The sequence below is a fragment of the Aricia agestis genome, chromosome 19 (assembly GCF_905147365.1).
Source record: "Aricia agestis chromosome 19, ilAriAges1.1, whole genome shotgun sequence".
In the NCBI taxonomy this organism is placed as follows: domain Eukaryota; kingdom Metazoa; phylum Arthropoda; class Insecta; order Lepidoptera; family Lycaenidae; genus Aricia; species Aricia agestis.
In genome coordinates, this window is record NC_056424.1 from 6,205,761 (window position 1) to 6,228,840 (window position 23,080).

Below are 23,080 nucleotides of genomic sequence, written 5' to 3' on the forward strand. Positions count from 1 at the left end.
TATTACATAAATATTCTTTTTTATAAGTCTTATTTTACCGTAGTTGGTAAAAAATAGCTGAATGTCCCGCTGAAAACTCGTCCGGCGTGGTTACCGCGTAAAGCTTTTCTTCGCATTATGCAATAGCGCGGTTTTATTTTAGTTTGTACAAGTTTTCGCGGGCCGCGCACGCGCATATCGTTGTGGTACCTTTGTGTGTGTAATGTGTTCATTTATTTGTTTTTATTAAAAAAAAAACTCGTAAAGTTCTGCGCAGCTCAAATGTTAAATAAGTTGAAACGCGGAGGTTTAACGATTCAAAAAAATTTCGCCAATTTCAGGAAAGAATAATATATATTTTGTTGATGATTTTAACAGTTTTGCAAACGTCGGCGGGTAATGAAAAATATTAAGGGTATATGACACGTTTTGTTTAAATTGTACTTGCAATTTGAACTAATTTTAGCTTTTAATTCCTTGTTAATTTAACGTTTTGGTTCAATGTAACTTTTTTAATGTTTATATAAAAATATGTTTATGTAATAACTGATAAGTAATGCATTCGTGTTCATTATGATATTATATTTTAGTACGGAAATATTTAAATGTTACCAAATTGTTGTTAAAGTAACTCATTATAATGAAGGTCTGATATAAATTCGTCCAATTATTTACTTGCAATTAGCATTGAAGAGTTTTTTTTTAGAATGGATTTATTACTGTCAGCTGTAATCCTCAATATTTTCTATTGTGGCAGCATCATAGTATGTAAAATGTTTTTTTAATACTCTTATTAGTCATATGGGATAGCTGCTTCGGCACGAATGGACCTGCTCGGACTTAATCGCTACAATGGCCTCTAAGTAAGCCGGCAAAACAACGCACATTATTATGCTACCGATTAGGTATTGTGCTAACGGGCTTTAGGGTTAAAGTTAAAGTACCTAGTTTTAAATAGTCCTGGTCAAGTCAATATTTAAGGAAGAAAAATCGTGACATAACTTGGTAGAATTAATTTGTTTTTTTTTTTATGAAATAAGGGAGCAAGCGAGCAAACGGGTCACCTGATGGAAAGCAACTTCCGTCGCCCATGGACACTCGCAGCATCAGAGGAGCTGCAGGTGCGTTGCCGGCCTTTTAAGAGGGAATAGGGTAATAGGGGAGGGTAGAGATAGGAAGGGAAGGGAATAGGGGAGGGTAGGGAAGGGAAAAGGGGAGGGTAGGGAAGGGAATAGGTTAGGGGATTGGGCCTCCGGTAAACTCACTCACTCGGCGAAACACAGCGTAAGCGCTGTTTCACGCTGGTTTTCTGTGAGAACGTGGTATCTCTCCGGTCGAGCCGGCCCATTCGTGCCGAAGCATGGCTCTCCCACGTATTTTGTAACCTTTAAATTCGGAACTGCCTGCTTATCACAACTTAGCATCTGAATTCTGAAAATGATACCAATTAGTAATTGATGTAGTCTATCTGAAATCATAATAAGGAAAATATTATAGTTTTTAAAGTTGTTAACATAACAAAAATTTAAGAATTTGGTAGAGTCAGGCATTTGGTACTCTACATAATGCAGGTGTCTGAGGTTTTCCGACAGGAGTTTATATCTTATCAACAAGACGTGTTGTTGTTTGAACGTTGGCCAATCAAAAGCATATTTAGGTACATTTAGTAAAGAGGTTGCACCTAGGGGATGGTATGTAATCCTGACTTGCTAACGAATCCGTGGGTTTTAGAACCTATTTTACAAAACCTCTCTACAATATAATGTACACCTAACTCCTGAAATTATTTCTTTAACTTGTAGTACTTTAACTTTAACGTGTTATTAAATTATTCTTAAACAATGAAAATTTTAAACTTATTCGAAAAATATCGATAATAATTTTTCGCGACATAAAATATTGTGCGCATTAAAAATGCTTATCTTCAATGAGTAAGATGCAGACAGTATGACACGGAACTTCTTATTTAGCTGTGTTAGTCATAATATAACTCATAACAAAACTGAAGATGTACAAAAAATGCGGATTGAACCCACGACCTACGCACATCCCACCCATGTCAAAGTTATTGAACTGAGAAGAAATTATTAAAACGTACAATTTAGACTATTTTGGCATCGCTACATTGTTTCTTTTACAATTTGTGGGTCTTAATTTATTCAAATAACAGTTTGTTATAGATAATAATAGAGGTACAATTACTGTACGAGTACGAGTTACGACCCAGTACTCAGTAGGTAAAAGCAATAATTAATAGAAAAAATATATTCCATTGATGCAAGTAGATCCTTGTATAAGTATTAAATACTTAGATAAAACTAAGAAGAATAAATACTTAATGAAATAAAATATCTTTTTATTCAAAATGGGTATCATGATACACTTTTTGAAAATCGAACGAAGAAACTACGTTGCCTACCACCGGTTCGGGAACTACCCCGTCGAGAAGAACCGGCGTAAGAAACTCTTTTACTAAAAAAATGAAAAATTACAATGTTATGGCTTACAGCTATGTATGTAACAAAATAAAAGAAAAGTAACCTGCATGGAGCCACCCTATTCCCAAGGTGTGCTGTCCTCGATGAAATCATTGACTTTATAATACGCTTTAGCACACAAACGTTTTTTAACTGCTTTTTTAAATTTGTTTAAGGGTAAGAGGACTTAGGGTAAATTATTGTGATCTAATTACCTATTATGTCTTTTTCCTAATTATAACTAACTTATCTTGGTATTTTTACAATACTTAATAATTATGGACCCACTCATTTAGAGTCACATGTAAGATTAGTAATGTTAGCTTTTTTTACTAAAAGCCGTATAAACTATTATATACTTAATAATAATAATTATTGTCAAAATCAGCTTTTTTATGAAATAAGGGGGCAAACGAGCAAACGGGTCACTGATGGAAAGCAACTTCCGTCGCCCATGGACATTCGCAGTATCAGAAAAGCTGCAGGTGCGTTGCCGCCCTTTTAATAGGGAATAGGGTAATAGGGGAGGGTAGGGATAGGAAGGGAAGGGAATAGGGGAGGGTAGGGAAGGGAATAGGGTAGGGGATTGGGCCTCCGGTAAACTCACTCACTCGGCGAAACACAGAGCAAGCGCTGTTTCACGCCGGTTTTCTGTGAGAACGTGGTATTTCTCCGGTCGAGCCGGCCTATTCGTGCCGAAGCATGGCTCCCCCACGTCTAATCTTTTAAAAGGTCCAAATGCATATAAAAATCGCATGTGATGACTTTCTTTTCATTCTTTCCTGAAATATTTTTTAACTTTAGGTACCTATATATTTTATCAACAGAGAGACTTTATATGTTTTATCAACAGAGAGTTATAAATTATAATAGTAACAGATACTTGTCCTTAATTCACAAACTTTTGCAATATTTATAGCAATAACAAGTTCAGCATTGGTAGTTACATACTAATGTAGAGAGACGAAATGATAATATATCTTACTAATGATAATATATCTAACTTACACTCTATGTTAACACATGGAGTGCAAGTTTAGTTTGCAAAATGTATCAGTCCCACCCACTAACTATCTAAGACTTGCGTCAGAGCAGTTAGCTCTTCATTTGATTGTTTCACATTTGTAGTTTGTACATCGTATTTCCACATTGCCGTTTCATTGCCAGCATTTAAATGTACTGGAAAATTTAGTAACGTTAAACCTCCGTTATTCAACGATCAAATCATTTCGTAAACACAACTCGGCAACTCGTTTATTTCGGGCTCGAGCTGCGCTAAGCGATTCAAACTCTAAATTGAAAACATAAAGCTTAAATTCCTCGCTCTAATGCAGTTTATGTAGGATTACCTCTTAACATCTTGCATTTTATCTAGCGTCGAGAATTCCGATAGATTAAAAATTACAGTTTTTGGCACGCTCCGTTTTCGCTAAACAAAACATTTGGCAGACGCTCATTATTACTCACGAGCTTTCTTGATTTTTCAGCGTCGGAAAAGTCTATTGAGAGTTAAGTGACAGTGAGTGCGTCAAAATGATGACAATCAGTGAGAGTCAGTTCTCGTCCAACAAGATGTCCAGCGTCCACAAGGTGAACGACCGCGTGGTCCACCGGGACAACTTCGACGACGTCACCTCCTCCTCCAGCGTCAACAGCGCCCTCATCACCAAGAGGGGCTTCAAGCCCTCCGACATGTTCGACCCCCACAAGAAGGAGTTCCTCACCAACCTCAGCTATAAGTTGTTCCCTGTAAGTTGGGTAAGTCGTAGATATTCCGATTAGTCCTAAGCTTCTAACCCGGCGTGCCGCAAGGAGCTCTTTCGGGACCTATGTTTTATGGTATCTATATATTTAATATTTTAACACTTACGACACAATATATCAACGATATATTTTATTCACAAGTTATATATTATTTATTTTATGTCGCTGAATTAGTAGCGAAGCAAACAATATATGAAATCACTCGTCACGTTGCTAGTGTCTGTGACTATTAAAATAATAATCACAGCCAGGATTAATTTATTAGTTGCAACTGTAGCAGACGTTTCTGGCCAATATCCAGCTATCAAAATAGACCATTCTCCAAAACGTAATTAAACTATCGATTAATAAGTGTCTGTATATTTCGTATAAATTTATAAACCACTTCGTTACATAGTAACTAAGCTAACAAAAGAAACAAAGCATTGAGTGAAAAATGTGTCGATATCTAATAAATTAAATAACATAATGTTGTTGGACATAGATCATAGGTCTATATGAAGAACACTCTTTGTTTTGTTTTTATCTATCTTTGTTACGCCTTCTTTTATATTAGTATCTAGTTTGATTGCACTATAATATTTCATACGCCGTCTTATTTTAGGCTTTTATGATCTCATCTTTAATCATGTTTTAATGATGCAATGTCATCAATATTTTTGATCTGCGAAAAAGATTTTAGTACGCCAATCTAAAACATTAAAAACACGTGAATGTTACTATGTTGTTCCAAATGGGTCATCTTAAGTAATGCTTTCAAAGAATGAGTAGCTTTTGTAACATTTAACTTAATACTTTTAAGTTTTTTTTATTCACTTTGAGTGAACATAAAATGAGTTACTTACTTAAAAGCATACAGATCTACCATTTTGTTAATTTTGACCTACAAACCTTCAAATTCGGTACTAGACGCGGTAGTATCTACTACTGTATGTAAATGTACCTTCTGACCGTTTGCTAGCCCGTTATTTGTAGGATCTTGTTTATTCTGACCTTAATTCTAAAATACGTGTATTGTAACGTAACTGTAGTATGTGTTGGCTCGTCGCCAAAACTGTAAAACTATACGGGGTACAAGGACCATCTGTTCAGATAAGCATTCATAAACAATTTACTTTGATGGAGTTATTACTTATGGAAATTACAGGATTTACTTGGTTCAGATTTTAATGCACAACATCGTACCTAGAACTTTAAGGAGTTAGGTACTTAGTAGGTTTTACATAAAGCACATTTTCTGTCAGTCTTTATTAAATAACTTCATAAGTAAGCAACGATTTTTTACTACAATTGAACGTTTATTTTTATGAATCGAACAGCCATAGACCACGTTTTTAAGTGATAATACCTCTCCTATGGACACGTCAGAAGAGTTTCACTTGCTGCGATTCGTTCCTGATTATATAGACCTTCGGGTGTGGATTTTAACTCTATCTATAGATAATGCGGAGACAAATCAGTAGGAACATACATGCCAGTTGCACGTAGTGGTGACTAAGTGGTTATACCTACTGCTCACATTATATTTTTGGCACTGAGACAGATGAACTTTTTTCTAAAAGTATGATACTGAAATTCTACGATTTAGGCAAAGGAAATAAGACTTATTTAATAGCATTAAGGTACATAATATTTAGGAATTGTGATTATTATTCAATGTCTATTTTAAAAAGGTCTTTGGGTCTTATTATGCCATTTCTGTTTAAATGCCTATTACAATATTTTTATAAGAAATTATTAAAATCATTTAATCGTCACTAAACAGATCGAAGGAGAGAATGGCGGATCAGAGTTGCCTTCGATAAAAAACTCAAAAGTAAGCAAAATTTAAGAAAGTTTATTGTTTCTTTTTTTCGCTTTCCTCTTCGGACCTTGGGTCGGATACCGTTGAGAATTTTTTCACTGCCTTCACTGAGTCCAATTTCTGTTTGGACTGTTTTGAGTCCGTGCGTACTGAGATCTGGGACTCTTTGAAAAATGTTGTTTGAGTGTGTCACAACTGTAAGCCTAATTGGTTTATCGACAATTATTATTTTTATGCCATCCAAATTTTTAAAGAATTATTCACAAAAATCAATATTGTTAATATGATATTAGTATTGCTCTACTTTATTATATTTTCATAAAAATTGTCTACAGAATGATGGGGAAGGAAACTTTGAAAGTATTTTGCAGCTACCCACAGACGTAAGAACTGTTTACATAAGCACAATTTCAACATTTTTGTCACATAATAATCGATTTTTATCGATGCGATGTTAATGTTATGTTAACTTTTTACTTTTGGCCACCTTATGCTAAAATGAAACTTTACACAATTATCATAATTCAAGTATGCAAATTACTCAAGTGTGTACTCCAGTTTTAACGAAAGTAAAACATGTAAAATGTAATACGTAATTTCTGCATTTCTGCAACCGCTTGTATGGTATGATAAAGCACCAAACCTACTTTAAGTTTTTACTTTTACCTAATTGATAATAATATACCTTAGGTATCTTTCTTTCGCACAGATCTTACCATAAGGTTTTTTTATTCACTAGGCTTTTGAGAGCACAATGGCTTTTTTAGCACGTCACGAGGTAGTTACTACATTTTTCCATAAACAGAGTGCTGTATCCGACGAGAAAGTTGGGTTGCACGAATTTTCTGCTCAACAACGGAAGAGAATCGCCATGCTCCTTACGAACCTCCTTCAAGATTTGGTCGAAATCGGAACAGCGGTGGTGGGATCCGATCTGACTATAAAACTAATAATCGACACCGTCGGCAAACTCGAGGAGGAGTTCTCTATAGCTCGACAACATATTAACAAAATAAAGGATGAGGTCAAAAATATTATGAAGACGTCTTTTACCACTGATACTGCAGTACAGCAGGTAAACAATAAGTTTATCAAAATTGAATGAGTCAAGTCAAAGTTGAAGCGGATAAAAATATAGACGTAACGATTACTTTACAGGAAACTTCTAATGAGAAAGACAAAGATGGTACGAAACAGGCTGAACGTGATAATAATGAAAAATATAAAGAAACTGAGTCTAAAGTAACAACAGTAAGCATTTTAAATTATTTTTTTACAATTTTTTTATATTTAAACAACACATATTAAACATCTACAGATCATAATTAAATACGATGAACACAGCATACAAACTTGCAAAAGACTATGAGTTTAAAATATGCCTATAAAGTCTTTAGCGTAATACAAATGCTGTTTCTTTTTAACATTCAGAATGAAGAAGACGTTGTACCTGTAGTGGAATTGGATTCTAAAGATGAAAAGCCCGTAAGATTCATCTTCTTTATTTGTTTGTTCTTTCACAGTTTATTTATAAGGGCATGCGGTGTTTTAGACATAACGAGAACATTGCTAGTATATTTTCCACGTTTCAAAGTTTTTCACAACACTCTATAATATAAATTATTAATACATTATTAACATGACCTTTAAAAGTATTTGCGCGAGTAAATTTCATAATCAATTTTACGTTCATATGAATATCAAATTAGATAATATAGTTTTTAATTGTTATGGCTAAAATGTTTTGATATAGTTAAATTATACTCTTTAACTTTAATAAGATTATAATTTTTAACAGACTAACGGAGATGTAACTGAAATGAAAGAATCGTCCCCACCAGCAACTCAAACGGTGAGTCGATAAATAATATTAATGAAATAGAGTTATTTCAAACGTAAACTTTATAATATAAATTAATACATTTAACATTATTATAACCTTTAATAGTATTTGCGCGAATAAATTTCACAACCAATTTTACGTTCATGTGAATATCAAATTAAATAATATATAGTTTTTAATATATTTAATAATAAATAATTAAATAATATATATTTAATATATAATTTATAGGGCTATAATGTTTTGATATACTTAATTAAATTATGCTCTTTAATTTTAACAAGTATATAATTTATAACAGACTAACGGAGATGTAACTGAAATGAAAGAATCGTCCCCACCAGCAACTCAAACGGTAAGAATCGATAAATAATAATTAATGAAATAGAGTTATTTCAAAAGTAAATATAATTTAAAATAACCTTTCAAATTGTTCAGAGAACGGACTCTGTTGAAATCACAGAAATTGTCGATGTACCGGCATCTGAATCTGATATGGACACTGAAAAGGCCTTAGTACCGGTAAGAAATTAATATAAAATTAATGTTTATACATAAGAATGTTCAAGCTTATAAATGTTTTTGAAATGTAAGTAATAAAAAAAAACTTAAAGCTATTGTTTAATAAAAAACGTTACAAAAACACGTGCTTAAATGAAGACATCATAGTTTCAAAACGAAAATAATAATATGAAATCTTATTGTAGGAATCGGAACTGCAAAGCGATAAAGAGTTGTCTGATAGTTCAGAGCTTAAAGCTCCAGAAAGTGCAGAAGTAGAACCTGGCACTGATAATAAATACATGAATTTGAATAAGACTGATCTATTTGAACAAATTTTAAAGGAAAAGGAAGATCAAAAAGAATCTAAAGAAAGTAATGGTAGCTCTGAAGCAGATTCACAACAAGAACTAGCGACGCCTGTAAGCTTAATTTTTATTACATAAGTATTAAGAAATACCTCAGTCATTCTGTAAAAAAAATATAATATTTGATTTGATTTTTGTGGATTATTCTTTTTTATAATTCTGATAGGTTTTCTAAGATTCGTTTAATTATAATTTTACAAGCTGTTAAAAACAATGTATCATTAATATTTTCCTTTGTCTATGGTATCATGAATGCAGGTTGAAGCTGTAAAATCCAAGAAAGTGTCACCACCTGTACCACCACCAATGCCTGTAAGAGCATCCAACTCTAATTTTGCCTTTTATTCTTATTTTCTTAGATCTGCTATTGATGACCAACACAAGGAATGTTGGAAGAGGTCTATTTATTTCATTACATTTTCTATGAGTGACGTTGTTTTCTGATTTTCTTTTATTCTTTTTCAATTGTCTTTCATTTCGAAATAGTTTTTATCGATTGAGTTTTCGTTTTCTAAATCTTTTGTTTCTATTTATGTAGAAACAAGGTGTCGTTCCATGGAGGAAAGATATTTCTAAAAATTCACAAGTAAGGTTTTATGTTTTTTTTTATTTGATTTTCGTGATTTTCTTACTAGTACGTACATAATTTTCATTGTGAATTTGCTGATTATTCTGAAAAGTTTTACATATTTTGTTGTTATATGATGCAATAGCAAACTTTTGCACCTAATTATGCGATTTCCTGCACTTGAATGGTTACTAAATTATCACAAGTATTGCTTTTGGAGCATCATCTGTGAATAAATTAATTGCAACAATTTAAAATTGAATTCTTTTTTAAAGGAACAAACCGCGGTAAAACAAGAACCTGTTGAAGAAAAAGTGAAAACATATTCGACAGAAACTAAACTTGTAAGCATTCATAATAATTTTAAGTTAAAAGTACGTATGATATAATTATATTCATAGTTATAAATATTAAGAACACCTCATAAAGAGCATTGGTTACATAAAATGATAATCATCATTAATCAACAAAAATAGGAATGTAAACAATACAGAAAAAACTGTAACATGAACTTAGTCTACGTGACTGTGTTTTAAATTTCATGGTCTAAAAACTAAGATTTTTTATAGAGTTTTTGTTGAAATTAATAATATGTAGATTATATTTATAAATACGTATATTATTATTATTATAATGTATTTAGATACAGTTAAAATAACTTTAACTAATGTAGACAATGATGACTAATCATTGCACTTATTTGGTCTTTATTTTTCTTTACGGTCTTAATAAAGGAATTTGTATGGTAGGTACAAAATGGAGTTACGTCGTGGAGGAAAGTTGAACCGCCTCAAGAAAAAAATGTAAGAATTGTTTGAAATTGGCATTCGGCGTTGTTTTGTTTCTTCTTGTTGTTTTTATTTCTTGGCTGCTGTTAAGTACATTGGATGTACTCAATGTACTAAAAGAAACCTCTTTTTTGGAAATCCTCATGAAGCTAGTGGGTCAATTTTTTTCTATGATTTAGAGGTGTTTTGTCGACTTTTCAATGTTGTTGAATTTATTAAAAACTTTAGGTGAATTTGATTCAGTTTAGTTATATTTTTTAAGGAAAAGGAAGAAACGAAACCGACTGTCGAAAACGAGCCAGTACACCCTCCCTCGGAACCGGAACCTGTAGTAAGATATTTCGAATTTTTAATTTACGAATTACGATAGAAAAAAAATTTGAAAAATAAAATTCAATAAATTATTTATTGAATGAAAAGTTTCCAAATATAGTAATAATAATAATAAAATAATAATAACTACCACACCGGTTTCGGTGTCGGTGGCCGGTTTCATTGAAACCAGGCCAGCTACGCAGGAGTAATTTTATAGTGCCCAAGTGTGTGCGCAGTACACAAGAGCACTCTCTATTCATTTACTCTCATAACCCAGTGGGACGGAAGACCGACACGACTGGCGAGAGATCAGACGCAGAACCGACTTTTTACATGCCCATCCGACGCATGGATCATCTTACTTGTCAGACAATCAGGTGATCAGCCTGCATTGTCCTAACCAAACTTGGAAATATAACGCGGGAATCGAACCCACGACCTCCGAGTCAAGAGCCGTGCTCTGTACCACTAGACCACGGAGGCGTTACTAAAATAATATTATGTATCAATATAGAAAGAAGAGGTAGCCTGGAAGCCAGTGGTACCACCACAACAGAAAACACCCGTAAGGAAATTTAACTTTTTTCAACTTAAAATGTCTTGTGACGGTAATACCCATATAGAGATAATACGCACAAAGTCTAAGGATATTCGTATTTTAGGATGTGTCTAAATATGTATCAGCCATTTTTGAAGACAAAATGCAACAATTCTTCCAATTACTGTTTTCAAAAAATTAAGATTTTTAGCTATATTGTATAAAATACAAATATCCCTAGTTTTTGTTGATGTGTCATGTGTGTACTTAGTTGTTTTGTTCAACTTAAAATTTATAGCTTTTTGAGTATACTGTACTTGCCACTGGTACTATTATCTATTCTGTGCTACTGGTCTAATAGAAAAATGATTAGTGGTATTTAGAACACTTGAACAATCTGAACGCCCTCAATTGGTTTATGAATTCCTAGATAGAGGCATTGAACTTTATACTAGATTTTTTTGTATAAATAGAAATGTTCTTGAGTACAAAATGTTACCATTGATCTTCCTTGTTCTAACTCACAGCAATTCTTGTATTATGTCGACAAGATATGAAATGTACATGTAAATCTTTTCTATTTATTTTTACGAAAAGTAAGTACTACTAATTTTCATTTCTTTGGTTTTCGTTATTTCCATAACAATAGCTCTAATGTAGACAATTAGAGCTTGGTAATATTTAACTACAGGCACTGACGTCATAAGCTATTATTGCACTTTTTATACTTCTTAAGAACAGGTGCTAATTTGACCTTAATATTTTTAAGGAAATCGAAGAACTCGAGAAGAAAGAAGATTCGAAACCTTCGTTCCCCGAAATACCGCCTGTAAGATTTATTTTTGGATCTATGATGCATTGTTTCGGTACTATTTTTATCACTTGAATAATTCTAGCAGTTTCACTAGTTCTTTTGGCTACAGATGATACATTTTAACTAAGTATGTTGTTCGAAAACAGAAAGTTCTAAGATCAAAAAGTTTGAAATTAGGATCATAGAGTTATATCCTTAAATAATGATTCTAGTAAGACAAATTTTAATAATTATAGCTACTTACATTTAGTTGCTTGAGTTCGGTTCGTTGAAATTTTTTTTATTCCTTTCTGTAACTATGAACTTTACGTTTTAGTTTGTTTACATTTTTCCTTCCCTTAAAGTCTTAAATCATTTTTAAATACTTAATCGTTGCTTATATTACTGTTTGGCAGATTTCTTAAGTAATTATCATTATTTTTATTTTTTATTTATTACATTTTTATATATTCATTTATATTTTAATTAGATCGAGCAAGATATCTCCGAAACTATTCTCAAGATGTCCCTACAACAAAACCAAGTAAGGACCAAAAAATAATTTATTAATATTAGCTTCATGGAGAGTTCTTTTTTTCTTTTCTGGAATTTTGATTTTCAAAATAAGTACTTTTATAATTATAATCAACGATTGAAATATAAATTGCTTATAATTATGTGCAGAATAACGATCGCACTTGGAGAAGGGTGTTTCCGCCATGGGAAACGTTCCACGTAAGAGTCCTTTATTCTCGTACAGTACCTATTTAATTTGTTGTTTTTTTATGATCGATCGACCTTTTACGATCTATCTCGATTGATCCAGCACACTTATTTCATCTGAGCACAGTTTATTTTACATAATATTTTCTATTATTTGTTACCTCATGCATATTATAGTAACTATTATTTTATAGGCTTTCTGAAATTAAAGTGGCCTTGCAAATTATATTTTTTTCAATATGCAAATGTTTTGACAAGTTATGTTACAGGCGCGGTCCGAAAGGGGGGCGGGGTCACAGGGGACATCATGACCCCCCCCCAATCTAAGGTCAAATTGAAAAATCTCAAAATCTTGCCCAATAATAAAAGGAAATTTCTAGCTATCCCCTAACCACCACTGCGTCCGACCTTAGACCGCTGTCAACCCAGAACCGTCCGAGGGCGTAGAAAAAAAAATTGTGTAGTGACTAGTGAGTGCCCCCCCCCCCCCCAAAATTTCAGGCTGCGACCGCGCCTGTTATAATATAACTTATAATAAAACGGTGCAATACACCGTTAATAACTCTCGTTACAGTTTCATCTTCATTATAATTTGGAAACTGTTGTTTATTACTTTATGGTCTGAGTGTTACGTCTGATTTTGGGCTCTTTGGTTTTAACGTCTTAGTGGGGCTTCATTATTATTACTGAAATGAACTCGAATGCATTCTAGTGCCCGTTTACATATTTCCAGAAGTAATCCAACGCTGGTTAGATCACTGGACTGGAATAATGTAAACCGGTCATTAATGGTGTTAGTAGATACCATATTATCGTTGCACCATTTTTCTCTGACTTTCTATTGTAAATAGATGCTACCTCATTTTTGCTGTTTTCAAAATGTTATTGTTATTTTTAAACGACTTCCAAAAAAACATGGAGTTTTTTTACATTGGATTTAAAAAGTTTTATTCCATTTTTTTTATTAAGTTTTATTTTTCGCGAAACAGAAAGGCGCCAGTGACTCCGAGCAAGTTTTGCCTCCGTGGGAGAAAGCTCCTGTAAGCTATATTTGGTGGTGTTATAGTCGTACAGTTCCTAGTTCGTACTAGTAAAACTATTAGAGTTATATAACAGTGGGAAGTTAGACGTAATTGCTTGATTACTTAATTAATCGATTTTAGTTATGGTATCTTGAAGTAACATTGCACCAGCCACCACCATACCATTGAAGAAATGTAGAGTTCTGATTTATTTTACTTTTCACGTGTTTTGGTATATTAAGATTTTAAGTAAAATATTATGTGCATTATAATATATTCTGCAGTCACAGTTTGCACACACGGTTTTTTTTGGTTTGAAAAAAAAAGTACTGAAAAAGAGACATTAGGTACAATAACACTTTTTGTAAAATGTAGAGTCATTCATTTACAGTTTTTTTACTTTTTCATCCAAATCCGGTTCGAAGGACCAAAAAATCTGTAGTGTTTCTACAGATAGATAGGGATGGAATGAAACAACCAAACCCGATGAGTGCTGTTCTTACACTGATTTATTAAGTAAAATGTAACAATGTTAATGAATGTAAACTGCTGACACAAAGCTCTCACTCAGCAGTTAACCTAATACATTATTGTACTTTGTATAGAAGTCTCTAAATTAACAGCTGTTCTATATGGCTTCTTATCTTATTAACATAGTTTTAAGTTCCGTTGTAAAACGGTAACTAAAATTGTGTGATCACTTACCGTGATCGTTGTATTTTTATAATATAAAATTTTAAATACTTTTTAGATCGTGACGTTATTATGTAGTGCGTAATTTATGTAATTATGTTATTATCTAACTGCGACGATGGTCAAGTCACCACGTCTCGTCTGTTTTTAGTGTGACTGACTCTGTCGGTCAATCCAAGAATCCCGCACCGCTACCACCAGCATAATAAATGAAATTATTATTAATCCTGTACGTATAAGGATAATAATTGAAGGTCTAGAGATATTCAAATAGTCTCCACGTTGTCTGCCTGAGCTTCACAAAACTCGATTGCCATCCGTGTCGAAGCAAGCTCCAATAAAAGACAGGGAAGAGTCGGGAAGACCTTTGGCTGGTACTCCTAATAATAGATCAAACACTCGTTTGTTTGTATTCTACCATGTTGGTTGGTTGCGAATTTGGATCCGCGCCAAAGTTGATGTCAAACATTCAGGAAATATATTTTCGACTTTTTAGGGTTCCGTAGCCAAATGGCAAAAAACGGAACCCTTATAGATTCGTCATGTCTGTCTGTCTGTCTGTCCGTATGTCACAGCACTTTTCTCCGAAACTACAAGAGCTATACTATTGAAACTTGGTAAGTAGATGTAGTCTGTGAACCGCTTTAAGATTTTGATACAAAAACGGAAAAATTATTACAACCTATGTGTGTATTTACTATGGGGTATTTATGGATAGGTCTTCAAAAATTATATTGAGGTTTCTAATATCATTTTTTTCTAACCTCAATAGTTTACGAGAGAGACTCTTCCAAAGTGGTAAAATCTGTGTCCCCCCCCACCCCCTTTAACTTCTAAATAGGGGCATGATAAGTCTAAAAAAAATATATGATGTACATTACTACAAAAACTACCAACGAAAATTGGTTCGAACGAGATCTAGCCACTAGTTTTTTTTTAAACGTCATAAATGGTAAACCTTAATTTTACTTTCATTAAATCAACTGAAATATGAAAATAAATCAAAAACCTCTTAATTTCATAAAAATAAACCTTATTGTTGCTGCGGAACCCTTCATGGGCGAGTCCAACTCGCACTTGACCGGTTTTTTTCTGTGGAAAATAAAAACTGAGGTATTGCGAGAGCAGGGACGATTGACAGCTATGACACACTTCGTACAGCTATTAAGTTCTAAAGTCCAGAGCTACAAGCCAAGACGTTTTCGTTGTCGCTATGTAGAATCGCCGATCAAAAATCAAAAACTTCGTAAAAGAAATCAGCGTTAGTTGGTCCTAGTCCAGTTGGATGTAGGCTCCTCTGGACCAGCCCTCCTACCATTTACTTTCAGATTTGGCACAAACAAAATACATCGTTTTGTTTATATAAATAGAGATCATGTTTGTTTATACGAAATTCAAAAGTAATATTAAAGTAATACTGCTATCAGAGCTCATGGTAGGCCCCCTGGCCGATTATGTTGTAAGAATGATGCATGAATTTGGGCAACCATATGGACATTTGTAGACATGGACATCATTCCAGTAAACGTAGTACATTTTTCCAAAAAAATAATTATAGTAAACAAACATTCTTCTAAATACGAGGAAGAAGCTTTATTTTTTTTATAATTTAAAATGGCATGTCGAATGCTCCATTTATTAGCAAATAACTAGATGATAGATCTACCTCGTGGGAACTTGTCACATACGCGATGCACGATGATCCAAGAATCCGAACCTGTTGCTTTACAAAAGTTAAAAACAACATCGGTCAACGCTCTGGTTTCAGATAGGCTGAGACGGGCTATTTTTGTCATGTCATCAACACTTTATTTTAGTATTGCTAATTAAAGAACGGCTAAGTGCGAGAGCTCGCTTACGCGGTCGGGTTCCCAAGCAAAATGAAATAATAGTTTCTAACTTGGTTACTCCAAGCCGCATGCATCGCGACCGTTGGGCAAAGGATATGGACAGATTGGGTGCCTCAAGATGGCCAACCGTAGCTGGCAAGGATAATATGACGATAGCGTAACGAGCTGAAGGTAATGAGCATGGTGGCGCAGCTGCAGTGATTTAAATGGAGAAGACCTCAGACCTGGGCTGAAGATAACCTTTGCCCAGTAGTATGACAGCATAGGCTCACAAAGACTAGGAGTTCTATTTACGCTTCTACTTTAATACTTCACCTAGAGGCTAGAGAGGACTTTTTTTACTTCTAAAAACCGAATAATATAATACAGAATAATTAATTATTAAATTTCAATATGAATACATTAAATTTATAGGACAAAACCTAACTCTAAAAGTAGGCCTGAAGGCTGTTTTTGCACAATTCTCATAACTGGTTGCAAGTTGCAACCTTTTGGCTATGTTTGTAGTTGTCCTTCGCGGGGTTAGTTTTTGTGAAGATGAACAGGTGTTGGTACTGGTTAAGGTTTTGAACTATAATTATGCTCAGTCTAGACAAAAATAGGATCTATATACATGTAACCTAGAAATATATAACTACAAACTCTATGTAGGCCTAGTAAAACTTGTACCTATTTTTGTACCTATTTTTATTTATATTGCCTTTAAGCATCAAGACTTGCCATTTAGTGACTTTACTATTTTGATGGATATTGGTCTAGAATTTAGTACTTAATAAAAATTATTATTATGTAACAAGCCTTTTCCTAGTAAGAAGGCTAGTATTTTCAATACGGAAAACAGTATTAACATATTACTTTGACGAACACAGAATGATGCTGAAGTGGCACCGGTCTTCGCTCCAAAGGCCAAACTCGTAAGACCATACACTTGTAAATATCATGTGTGGTCGAATGTTGTAAATATGTCGTATATAAACAGAATAAATAGGAAAATTAAATAATGTCTCTCAATATAGGTAGAGAAATATCTCTAGTGAATCAACGAAGTGTCTAGTCGTCCGCTAATCGGATGAATAAAATAAATCTTAGTTGTCCGATTACCGGATGACTAGCAATGTCAGCCATAATATTTAAAGTAAAGTTTCTCCTGATGGCTGCTTACGCACACACATGTATAAAACTACGCTTCCTTCGCGATATCTTTCGTACATGATTGGTCGATTGGCTTTGTTGTTTGTAGATTTCTGTTCGTTACTTAGTTTTCATTTGGTCTGAGATCTTAAAATACGTATATCTAATGATAATAATGGATTATGAAACTTATGTGTATCTACATCTATTTGTTAAATTAATAATGTCCTTTATTTTAATTTAATATTTAACACGCCACTGCTACAGCAAAGAGTTCACAGAGTGCGTTTGTTTTAACAATATTACTAATTTGGACACAGTTTTATAATATTAAACATATAAATTAACACAATATACAGAATGATAATAATTTATAACATAACAATGATTCATGAAAGGTACACTATAAGTTAATAATTGAACTCAACATTTAAAATACAATGGTATTACGCATTGTATAATCGCCCAAAACTATTCAAAATTTTATGTAGAGTTGGAATTTTCATATCATAAATCATAATGCATTAATATGTAAATAGAGCTGCTATAAAAGTGTTTTAAACTGCAAAAATGGCTTACACACATCTAAGTCTGATTTTGCAAAGTTACAAATTAAAAACATAGGCATAAAAGATAGACCTACAACTTACAAAAAAAACATGTACTAAATCTAATAAATGGTTTTAAACATTTCAGGAAGATATGGAGAACAAGCCAATAATTGTAGGTGACAAAGAGGTGGACCTCAACAAAATATTCACACCGGCGCCTGATGCTGAGGAGCATATTATCAAGAAAGATCGTAAATTTGGTAAGACTCATTTCTATATTGAAATTGAAATGTAAATTTTAACACTTGAAGTCTAGAAAGGCTACCTAAAATGTCAAAGAAGCATTCGCTTCGTGAATTTTGTGATATAGAGTACGTTTTACGTCCTAAAATAAAAACCATAACTTTTTGTTTCACTTATTACTACAATCAATAGCGTAAAAGAGTTAGTTGTATCGAATGATATAAACGTAGATCTTAAGGGGGCGACTAACCCTAAAAAGCCCCGAATTGTTTCATTTTCTAAAATTAGATACTACATTATATTTCCAAGAATTCGATCTGAGCAAAAACACGATATCTTAAAATTTTCTCGATAGAAAAAAATCACAAAGATGCATCTAATTTTCACGAATTTTTCATTTATTGCCATAACCGTGCATTGAACTAAGTTAATATTTTAACACATTGTATAAAATTCTATCATTAAGAGATCGACCTAGCGAATTTTTAAAATGTTGTATATTTATCGAGTTATTGAGAAAAAACTAATTTGGCGATGAATCCGCGTCGTCCTTTTTCACCTGGCATATGAAAGACGGGCGTGAGTGTGAAGAGAGAAGGACGATGTTTGATTTTTGGGTTTAGTCGCCCTTTTAAGACTACCATCACAGAATAGATAATAGTACAAGTACTACCATTAACAGAGTAATAGATTTCCCATCTGAAAGAAAGAATTAATTCACCACTTCTTATGAACATTCCAGAAAAAACGTTCGCCTCGTCGGCTTTCTACGTCCCCGGCGTCCACCCCACGGTGAAGGAGCAGATGGACCTCGCGCGGTCCATCTCTAAGTCGCTCTCAGACTCCAGCAACAACATGAGTAAGGGCCAAAGCATGTACGTCAACAGAAAGAAACGCTCCGTCAAATGGGTGCACGAGGGACGAGGTGAACCCATCTGTTTTTATTTTTTTAACATTTACACGCACACATACAAATACAAATATACATGGCAAAACCCACACAGACACACTTCGCATTAAGTAATACAAACACTACATATACTAACAAGTTCTTTAGCCTTAAGAATACTTAAGATGTCTTAAGAGACCACGCTTCATAGTTAAGGATTTGGACATGAAAGATAAGGAAAGAGACTTTACACATTACTTATTCGGCTGTGATAGTAATATAAAATGGGAAATAATAAAACGAGCGAATAAAAAATTAGTTCGCGACTGATGATGAACATACTGTTTTAATAACATGAGCGGTATTAATTTGACTAAGCGAAAAATAAACTAAACTAACGACTAATATTGATTTATAATAAAATCCAGAACGAGCTTACAAAATGTGGACTGCGATTAATCTATTTCAGATATTAAAATTCTATCCGAGCGACTGTATTACTAAGTGAGCGACTGGAAATACAAAGCGGACTTCAATATTAAATATAGATTCTATTTTTCTAAGTGAGGTTATTTATTACGAGCTACTAAAAAGTTCACTTTCCCTCCCCCTTCCCCCCTCCTCCCCTGCCCCCCTAAATCTTTGGGTATGATTCTAAACTTTTACCGTTATTTAATTTAAGGCTAGGTTATTCCAAATTCACGTTTCTAGAATGAGTAATTTTTAAAGAAAGCGTCATTAAAAAAAACTGAAAAATATATACATGTATAGATACATCTTTTAACTAGTGACTTTTACGGTTAGAAACACAATACAGATAATTTTACTCGATAAAAAAAAATTCCGAAACAACCTCGATTTTAAAAACATTTTCAGTTTTATAGGACTTACAGGGACTCAATAAAAAAATAATTTGGATAGTTCGATTACTATTAAAATTTTACAGGGAAATGTACGGATACATGTTTAGTTATACTATTTTTTATCTAAATAAATAGGTTTTTTCTCCTATTTCGCCCTATCATGGACGCGGCGATCGTCGTAACCGCCACTGTACAAGGCGCGCTGATATGAATGTTATTTTAATGTCTTTTACGTCGATATTAGCACTGACAGACATCGGCCTGCTAATTTAGGAATAACCTCCCCTTAAGTTCTTACAAATAGAACAATTTACATATTTTGGGATCATCAAATCAAAGTATGAAATCCTTTCTATCTCTGTTAGCTACCACTTTTTTTCACATATAAAATTGTTGTTCCTCTTGTCCAAATGAAGCTACTCACAAAAAATTTGCTTGATAGTAATAAAAAAAAAATTGTTCTATCCCTGTCCGTAGTAGTCCCTGAATAAAAGTGTTTCGTCAAATAGTTATTTCATATTCATTTTTTTTTGTTTTAATGTGTGCTCATTATACTCTGCTCATTAGTGTATTTTTCAAAGTGGTTCTTGGTACGAGTATTCGAAACACCTCATTTAAGATAAAATGCCGCTCAGTATAAAAATTACATTTGCCAAATACTGAAAAAGACGTAACGTTGACACTCAAACAGATATAAGGTCGCTCAAAAATTATAAAGCTGCTCATTTTGTATTTTAAGTAACTCAAGTAAATAATTTCTAAGTTGCTGTTCTGTTAATTTCTCGTCACTCACTCTCAGTCGCTCAAATAGTAATTCTATAACCCAAATTTAGTAATTTTGACACCTAAAACTGTAATTTACAGTCACTCGATTAAATACTACCCATATAAAATAAAATATAATACATATTATTAAGAACAATTTTATAGGAAACAAAGGAATTGATGTTACAAAGTTATGTGGTCAAAGGTTTATATATTAATTAGGTTTATAGAGGACAATTGAGCAACATACCAAAACAAACAAACATTCCTTGAGCACACTTAAAAAATACATTTTCAAAGCAAATGAAAACCTAAGGAATAAAAACATGCCCTTGCAGAACTGCAACAGTAAGTCATTTATGTAACAGCACAGCAAGCTTAATATGCGCACTTTACACGTTTTATAAACTAAAATCATGAACATAATTTAGTAATTATTTCATATACTATAGAGGCAATTTATAAATTTAAACTTATACAAAAGTATTGTTCTATCTAAAGCCTTCTCCAAATCTTCGAGGACCTACCTACATTCAAAAGCTTCAATAATTTAATCACGGTATTTGCACATTTATAATTTACTTATTATAATTTTGTTTTAGTGAGAACACTTGCACTTTTTGCGTGTTAATCTTCAGAGATATTAGCTGGTATAGATAGATATTATATCTGAAGTGTTAGACTTTAAAGAAAACCTTGTAAAATAGTACATGTGATTCATAAATGTAAAATGGTATAGAAAAAATCAAATGTATTTTAATAATAATATTTACCTAAGTATAAGATTTTATGAGGACATACAATGTTATACTTTTCATTTTACTTCCACATATCTGTAATGCCAAATATGAAGAAAAAAGATCATGTTTTAAAGTATATTGACGGCAATTTTTTCCGCAGCTTCTCCAAAACCTTTCCGTAATAATACTGAAAGTAAGCCGAAAGTCTGCAGTGGCCCATTGCCCACTTATTATGGTAAATATGGCAGTAGAAGCCAGTCGCTTGCTCTTTCATCGACGAGTTCTAAACCACATATTATTGATATCGTTTCATATGCAAGTGTTTGAAAATATTTTTGTATGCAACTGTGTGGAGTTTATGTCACTACAAAAAACGTTTTGGTAGAGTGCAACTAAGAATTTTTTCATACTCTTTGTCAAATACACGATAACACGAAGTACTTTTATACGTGTTAGTACTTTTGGCTACATTCAAAGCCTTTTGTTATTTATGTTACTTCATTTTGCATCGGTAAAACATAATACAAGTTTGATTGTTTATCATTTTGAATGCTACCGATTTAGATTAGTGACATGCTTTGATCTTTATTTAAATTAACGATGGTAAACAATACGATAAAAACATCAAAGCATATTTACTGCACATCGGAACTTTTTTCATCATGGTTCTGTTCTACCCGCTCCATGTTTTACAACGCAAGAATTTAAAATGTGTGAAGACTAGTAAACTTGCTTATGGGGAAGATAATGTAATTATTTTGGCCTTCATAGCACGTGTCGGTTGATTCCAGGTCGGAACACATCGAACACATGCTCCACACCGTCGCCAGTGGCCAACCACGACACACCCTACCGTCCGCCGTCCAGCCTGCGAAACCAGAAGACATACCCCAAGCCTGCGCTCAAGCACACGAACCTGCCAAAAATGGAGCCTTTCCCTCTACAGCCGCCGACAATATCCGTCCAGAATGTAGATATCCCCGTGCCCATTGCCCCGACCAAGCTGAACGACGTATACGCCTCCCCGATCAGCCCTCGCTTGCCTCTCGTCTCCGGTCCAAACTTCAACGTAGCACCACGTGGCTGGGGAGACATGAAGGATTACTACCGACCCGTAACCCTAGATGGCGTCGGCAAAGTCGCAGTCGCGTGCACAGATTTCTAATTTTATTTCTTATTTTTAGGCTACGTAATATTAAATTATAACTGTTTCTGGAGTGATGATACTCAATTAGTATAGTCGATGTTCAATGTGAAAGGAAATTTATTATAAAAAATATTTCGAATCGATTGGCGACAAAAATTGTTTTAAATTTTTTATTAAGTGTAAGCATAGTTACGTGTATTATACGAATATGTAGTGCAATAAATATACAATTTAGACACATAATAGTGCAAATGTAAGACATTATTTTAAACTGTTCTATTTGTGAAAAGATGCTTGTTTCTTCGCTAAGTTTCATATTAGGTATACTTGCTGGAATACAAGCAACTACAATAAAGAGGTTTTTGGACTGTAGTTTATCTTGTCAATAGCCTGAGACCAAATAAAAAGTCAATAGCGTTGAGGATTGGTTAACTAGTAACTTGTCGTTAGCCTGTCCCAAGTCCTGTCAAAAAATCTCTAAACAAAACAGAAGAGTCACAGCTACAGTATAACTTGCATTATATTTGCATTTAAAGACTGTTAATAAAATAAACCTATAAATAAAACATAGCAATTCTTCATTTGCACTATTGTCTTATAAGTTTGTACTGTATGCATAAGCAATTTTGCCGTTTTTTTCAAATACCAATTTCTCTAGGAGCAATAGATTAAATACATAATATTAGTAAAGAAACACTTGGTGACTATGTTGTATTTCTATCTTG

The 23,080-nt window shown here is 33.4% G+C and overlaps 2 protein-coding genes across 9 annotated transcripts; both read left to right on the forward strand.

The window, feature by feature from the left end:
• Positions 1 to 149: 149 nt before the first annotated feature.
• Positions 150 to 22,465, forward strand: LOC121736682. Of its 8 annotated transcripts, none has more exons than XM_042128035.1 (7): positions 150 to 199; positions 3,944 to 4,214; positions 16,896 to 16,940; positions 17,854 to 17,968; positions 18,694 to 18,876; positions 21,369 to 21,443; positions 22,000 to 22,465. In XM_042128035.1, exons 2-7 carry the CDS (start codon positions 3,990 to 3,992, stop codon positions 22,371 to 22,373), a joined length of 1,017 nt encoding a protein of 338 aa, XP_041983969.1. In that variant the 5' UTR covers positions 150 to 199; positions 3,944 to 3,989; the 3' UTR covers positions 22,374 to 22,465. The 8 variants fall into 8 exon arrangements, with proteins under 8 accessions (XP_041983969.1, XP_041983970.1, XP_041983971.1 ...); XM_042128036.1 differs by having other exon boundaries at positions 176 to 193; XM_042128037.1 differs by lacking the exon at positions 150 to 199 and having other exon boundaries at positions 3,944 to 4,205.
• On the forward strand, positions 7,414 to 10,141 carry LOC121736683. Its single transcript, XM_042128043.1, has 9 exons — positions 7,414 to 7,509; positions 7,823 to 7,876; positions 8,169 to 8,222; positions 8,306 to 8,389; positions 8,575 to 8,790; positions 8,995 to 9,048; positions 9,275 to 9,322; positions 9,580 to 9,648; positions 10,054 to 10,141. The coding sequence occupies exons 1-9, from the start codon at positions 7,432 to 7,434 to the stop codon at positions 10,120 to 10,122; spliced, it is 726 nt and encodes a 241-aa protein (XP_041983977.1). The 5' UTR covers positions 7,414 to 7,431; the 3' UTR covers positions 10,123 to 10,141.
• Positions 22,466 to 23,080: the final 615 nt, after the last annotated feature.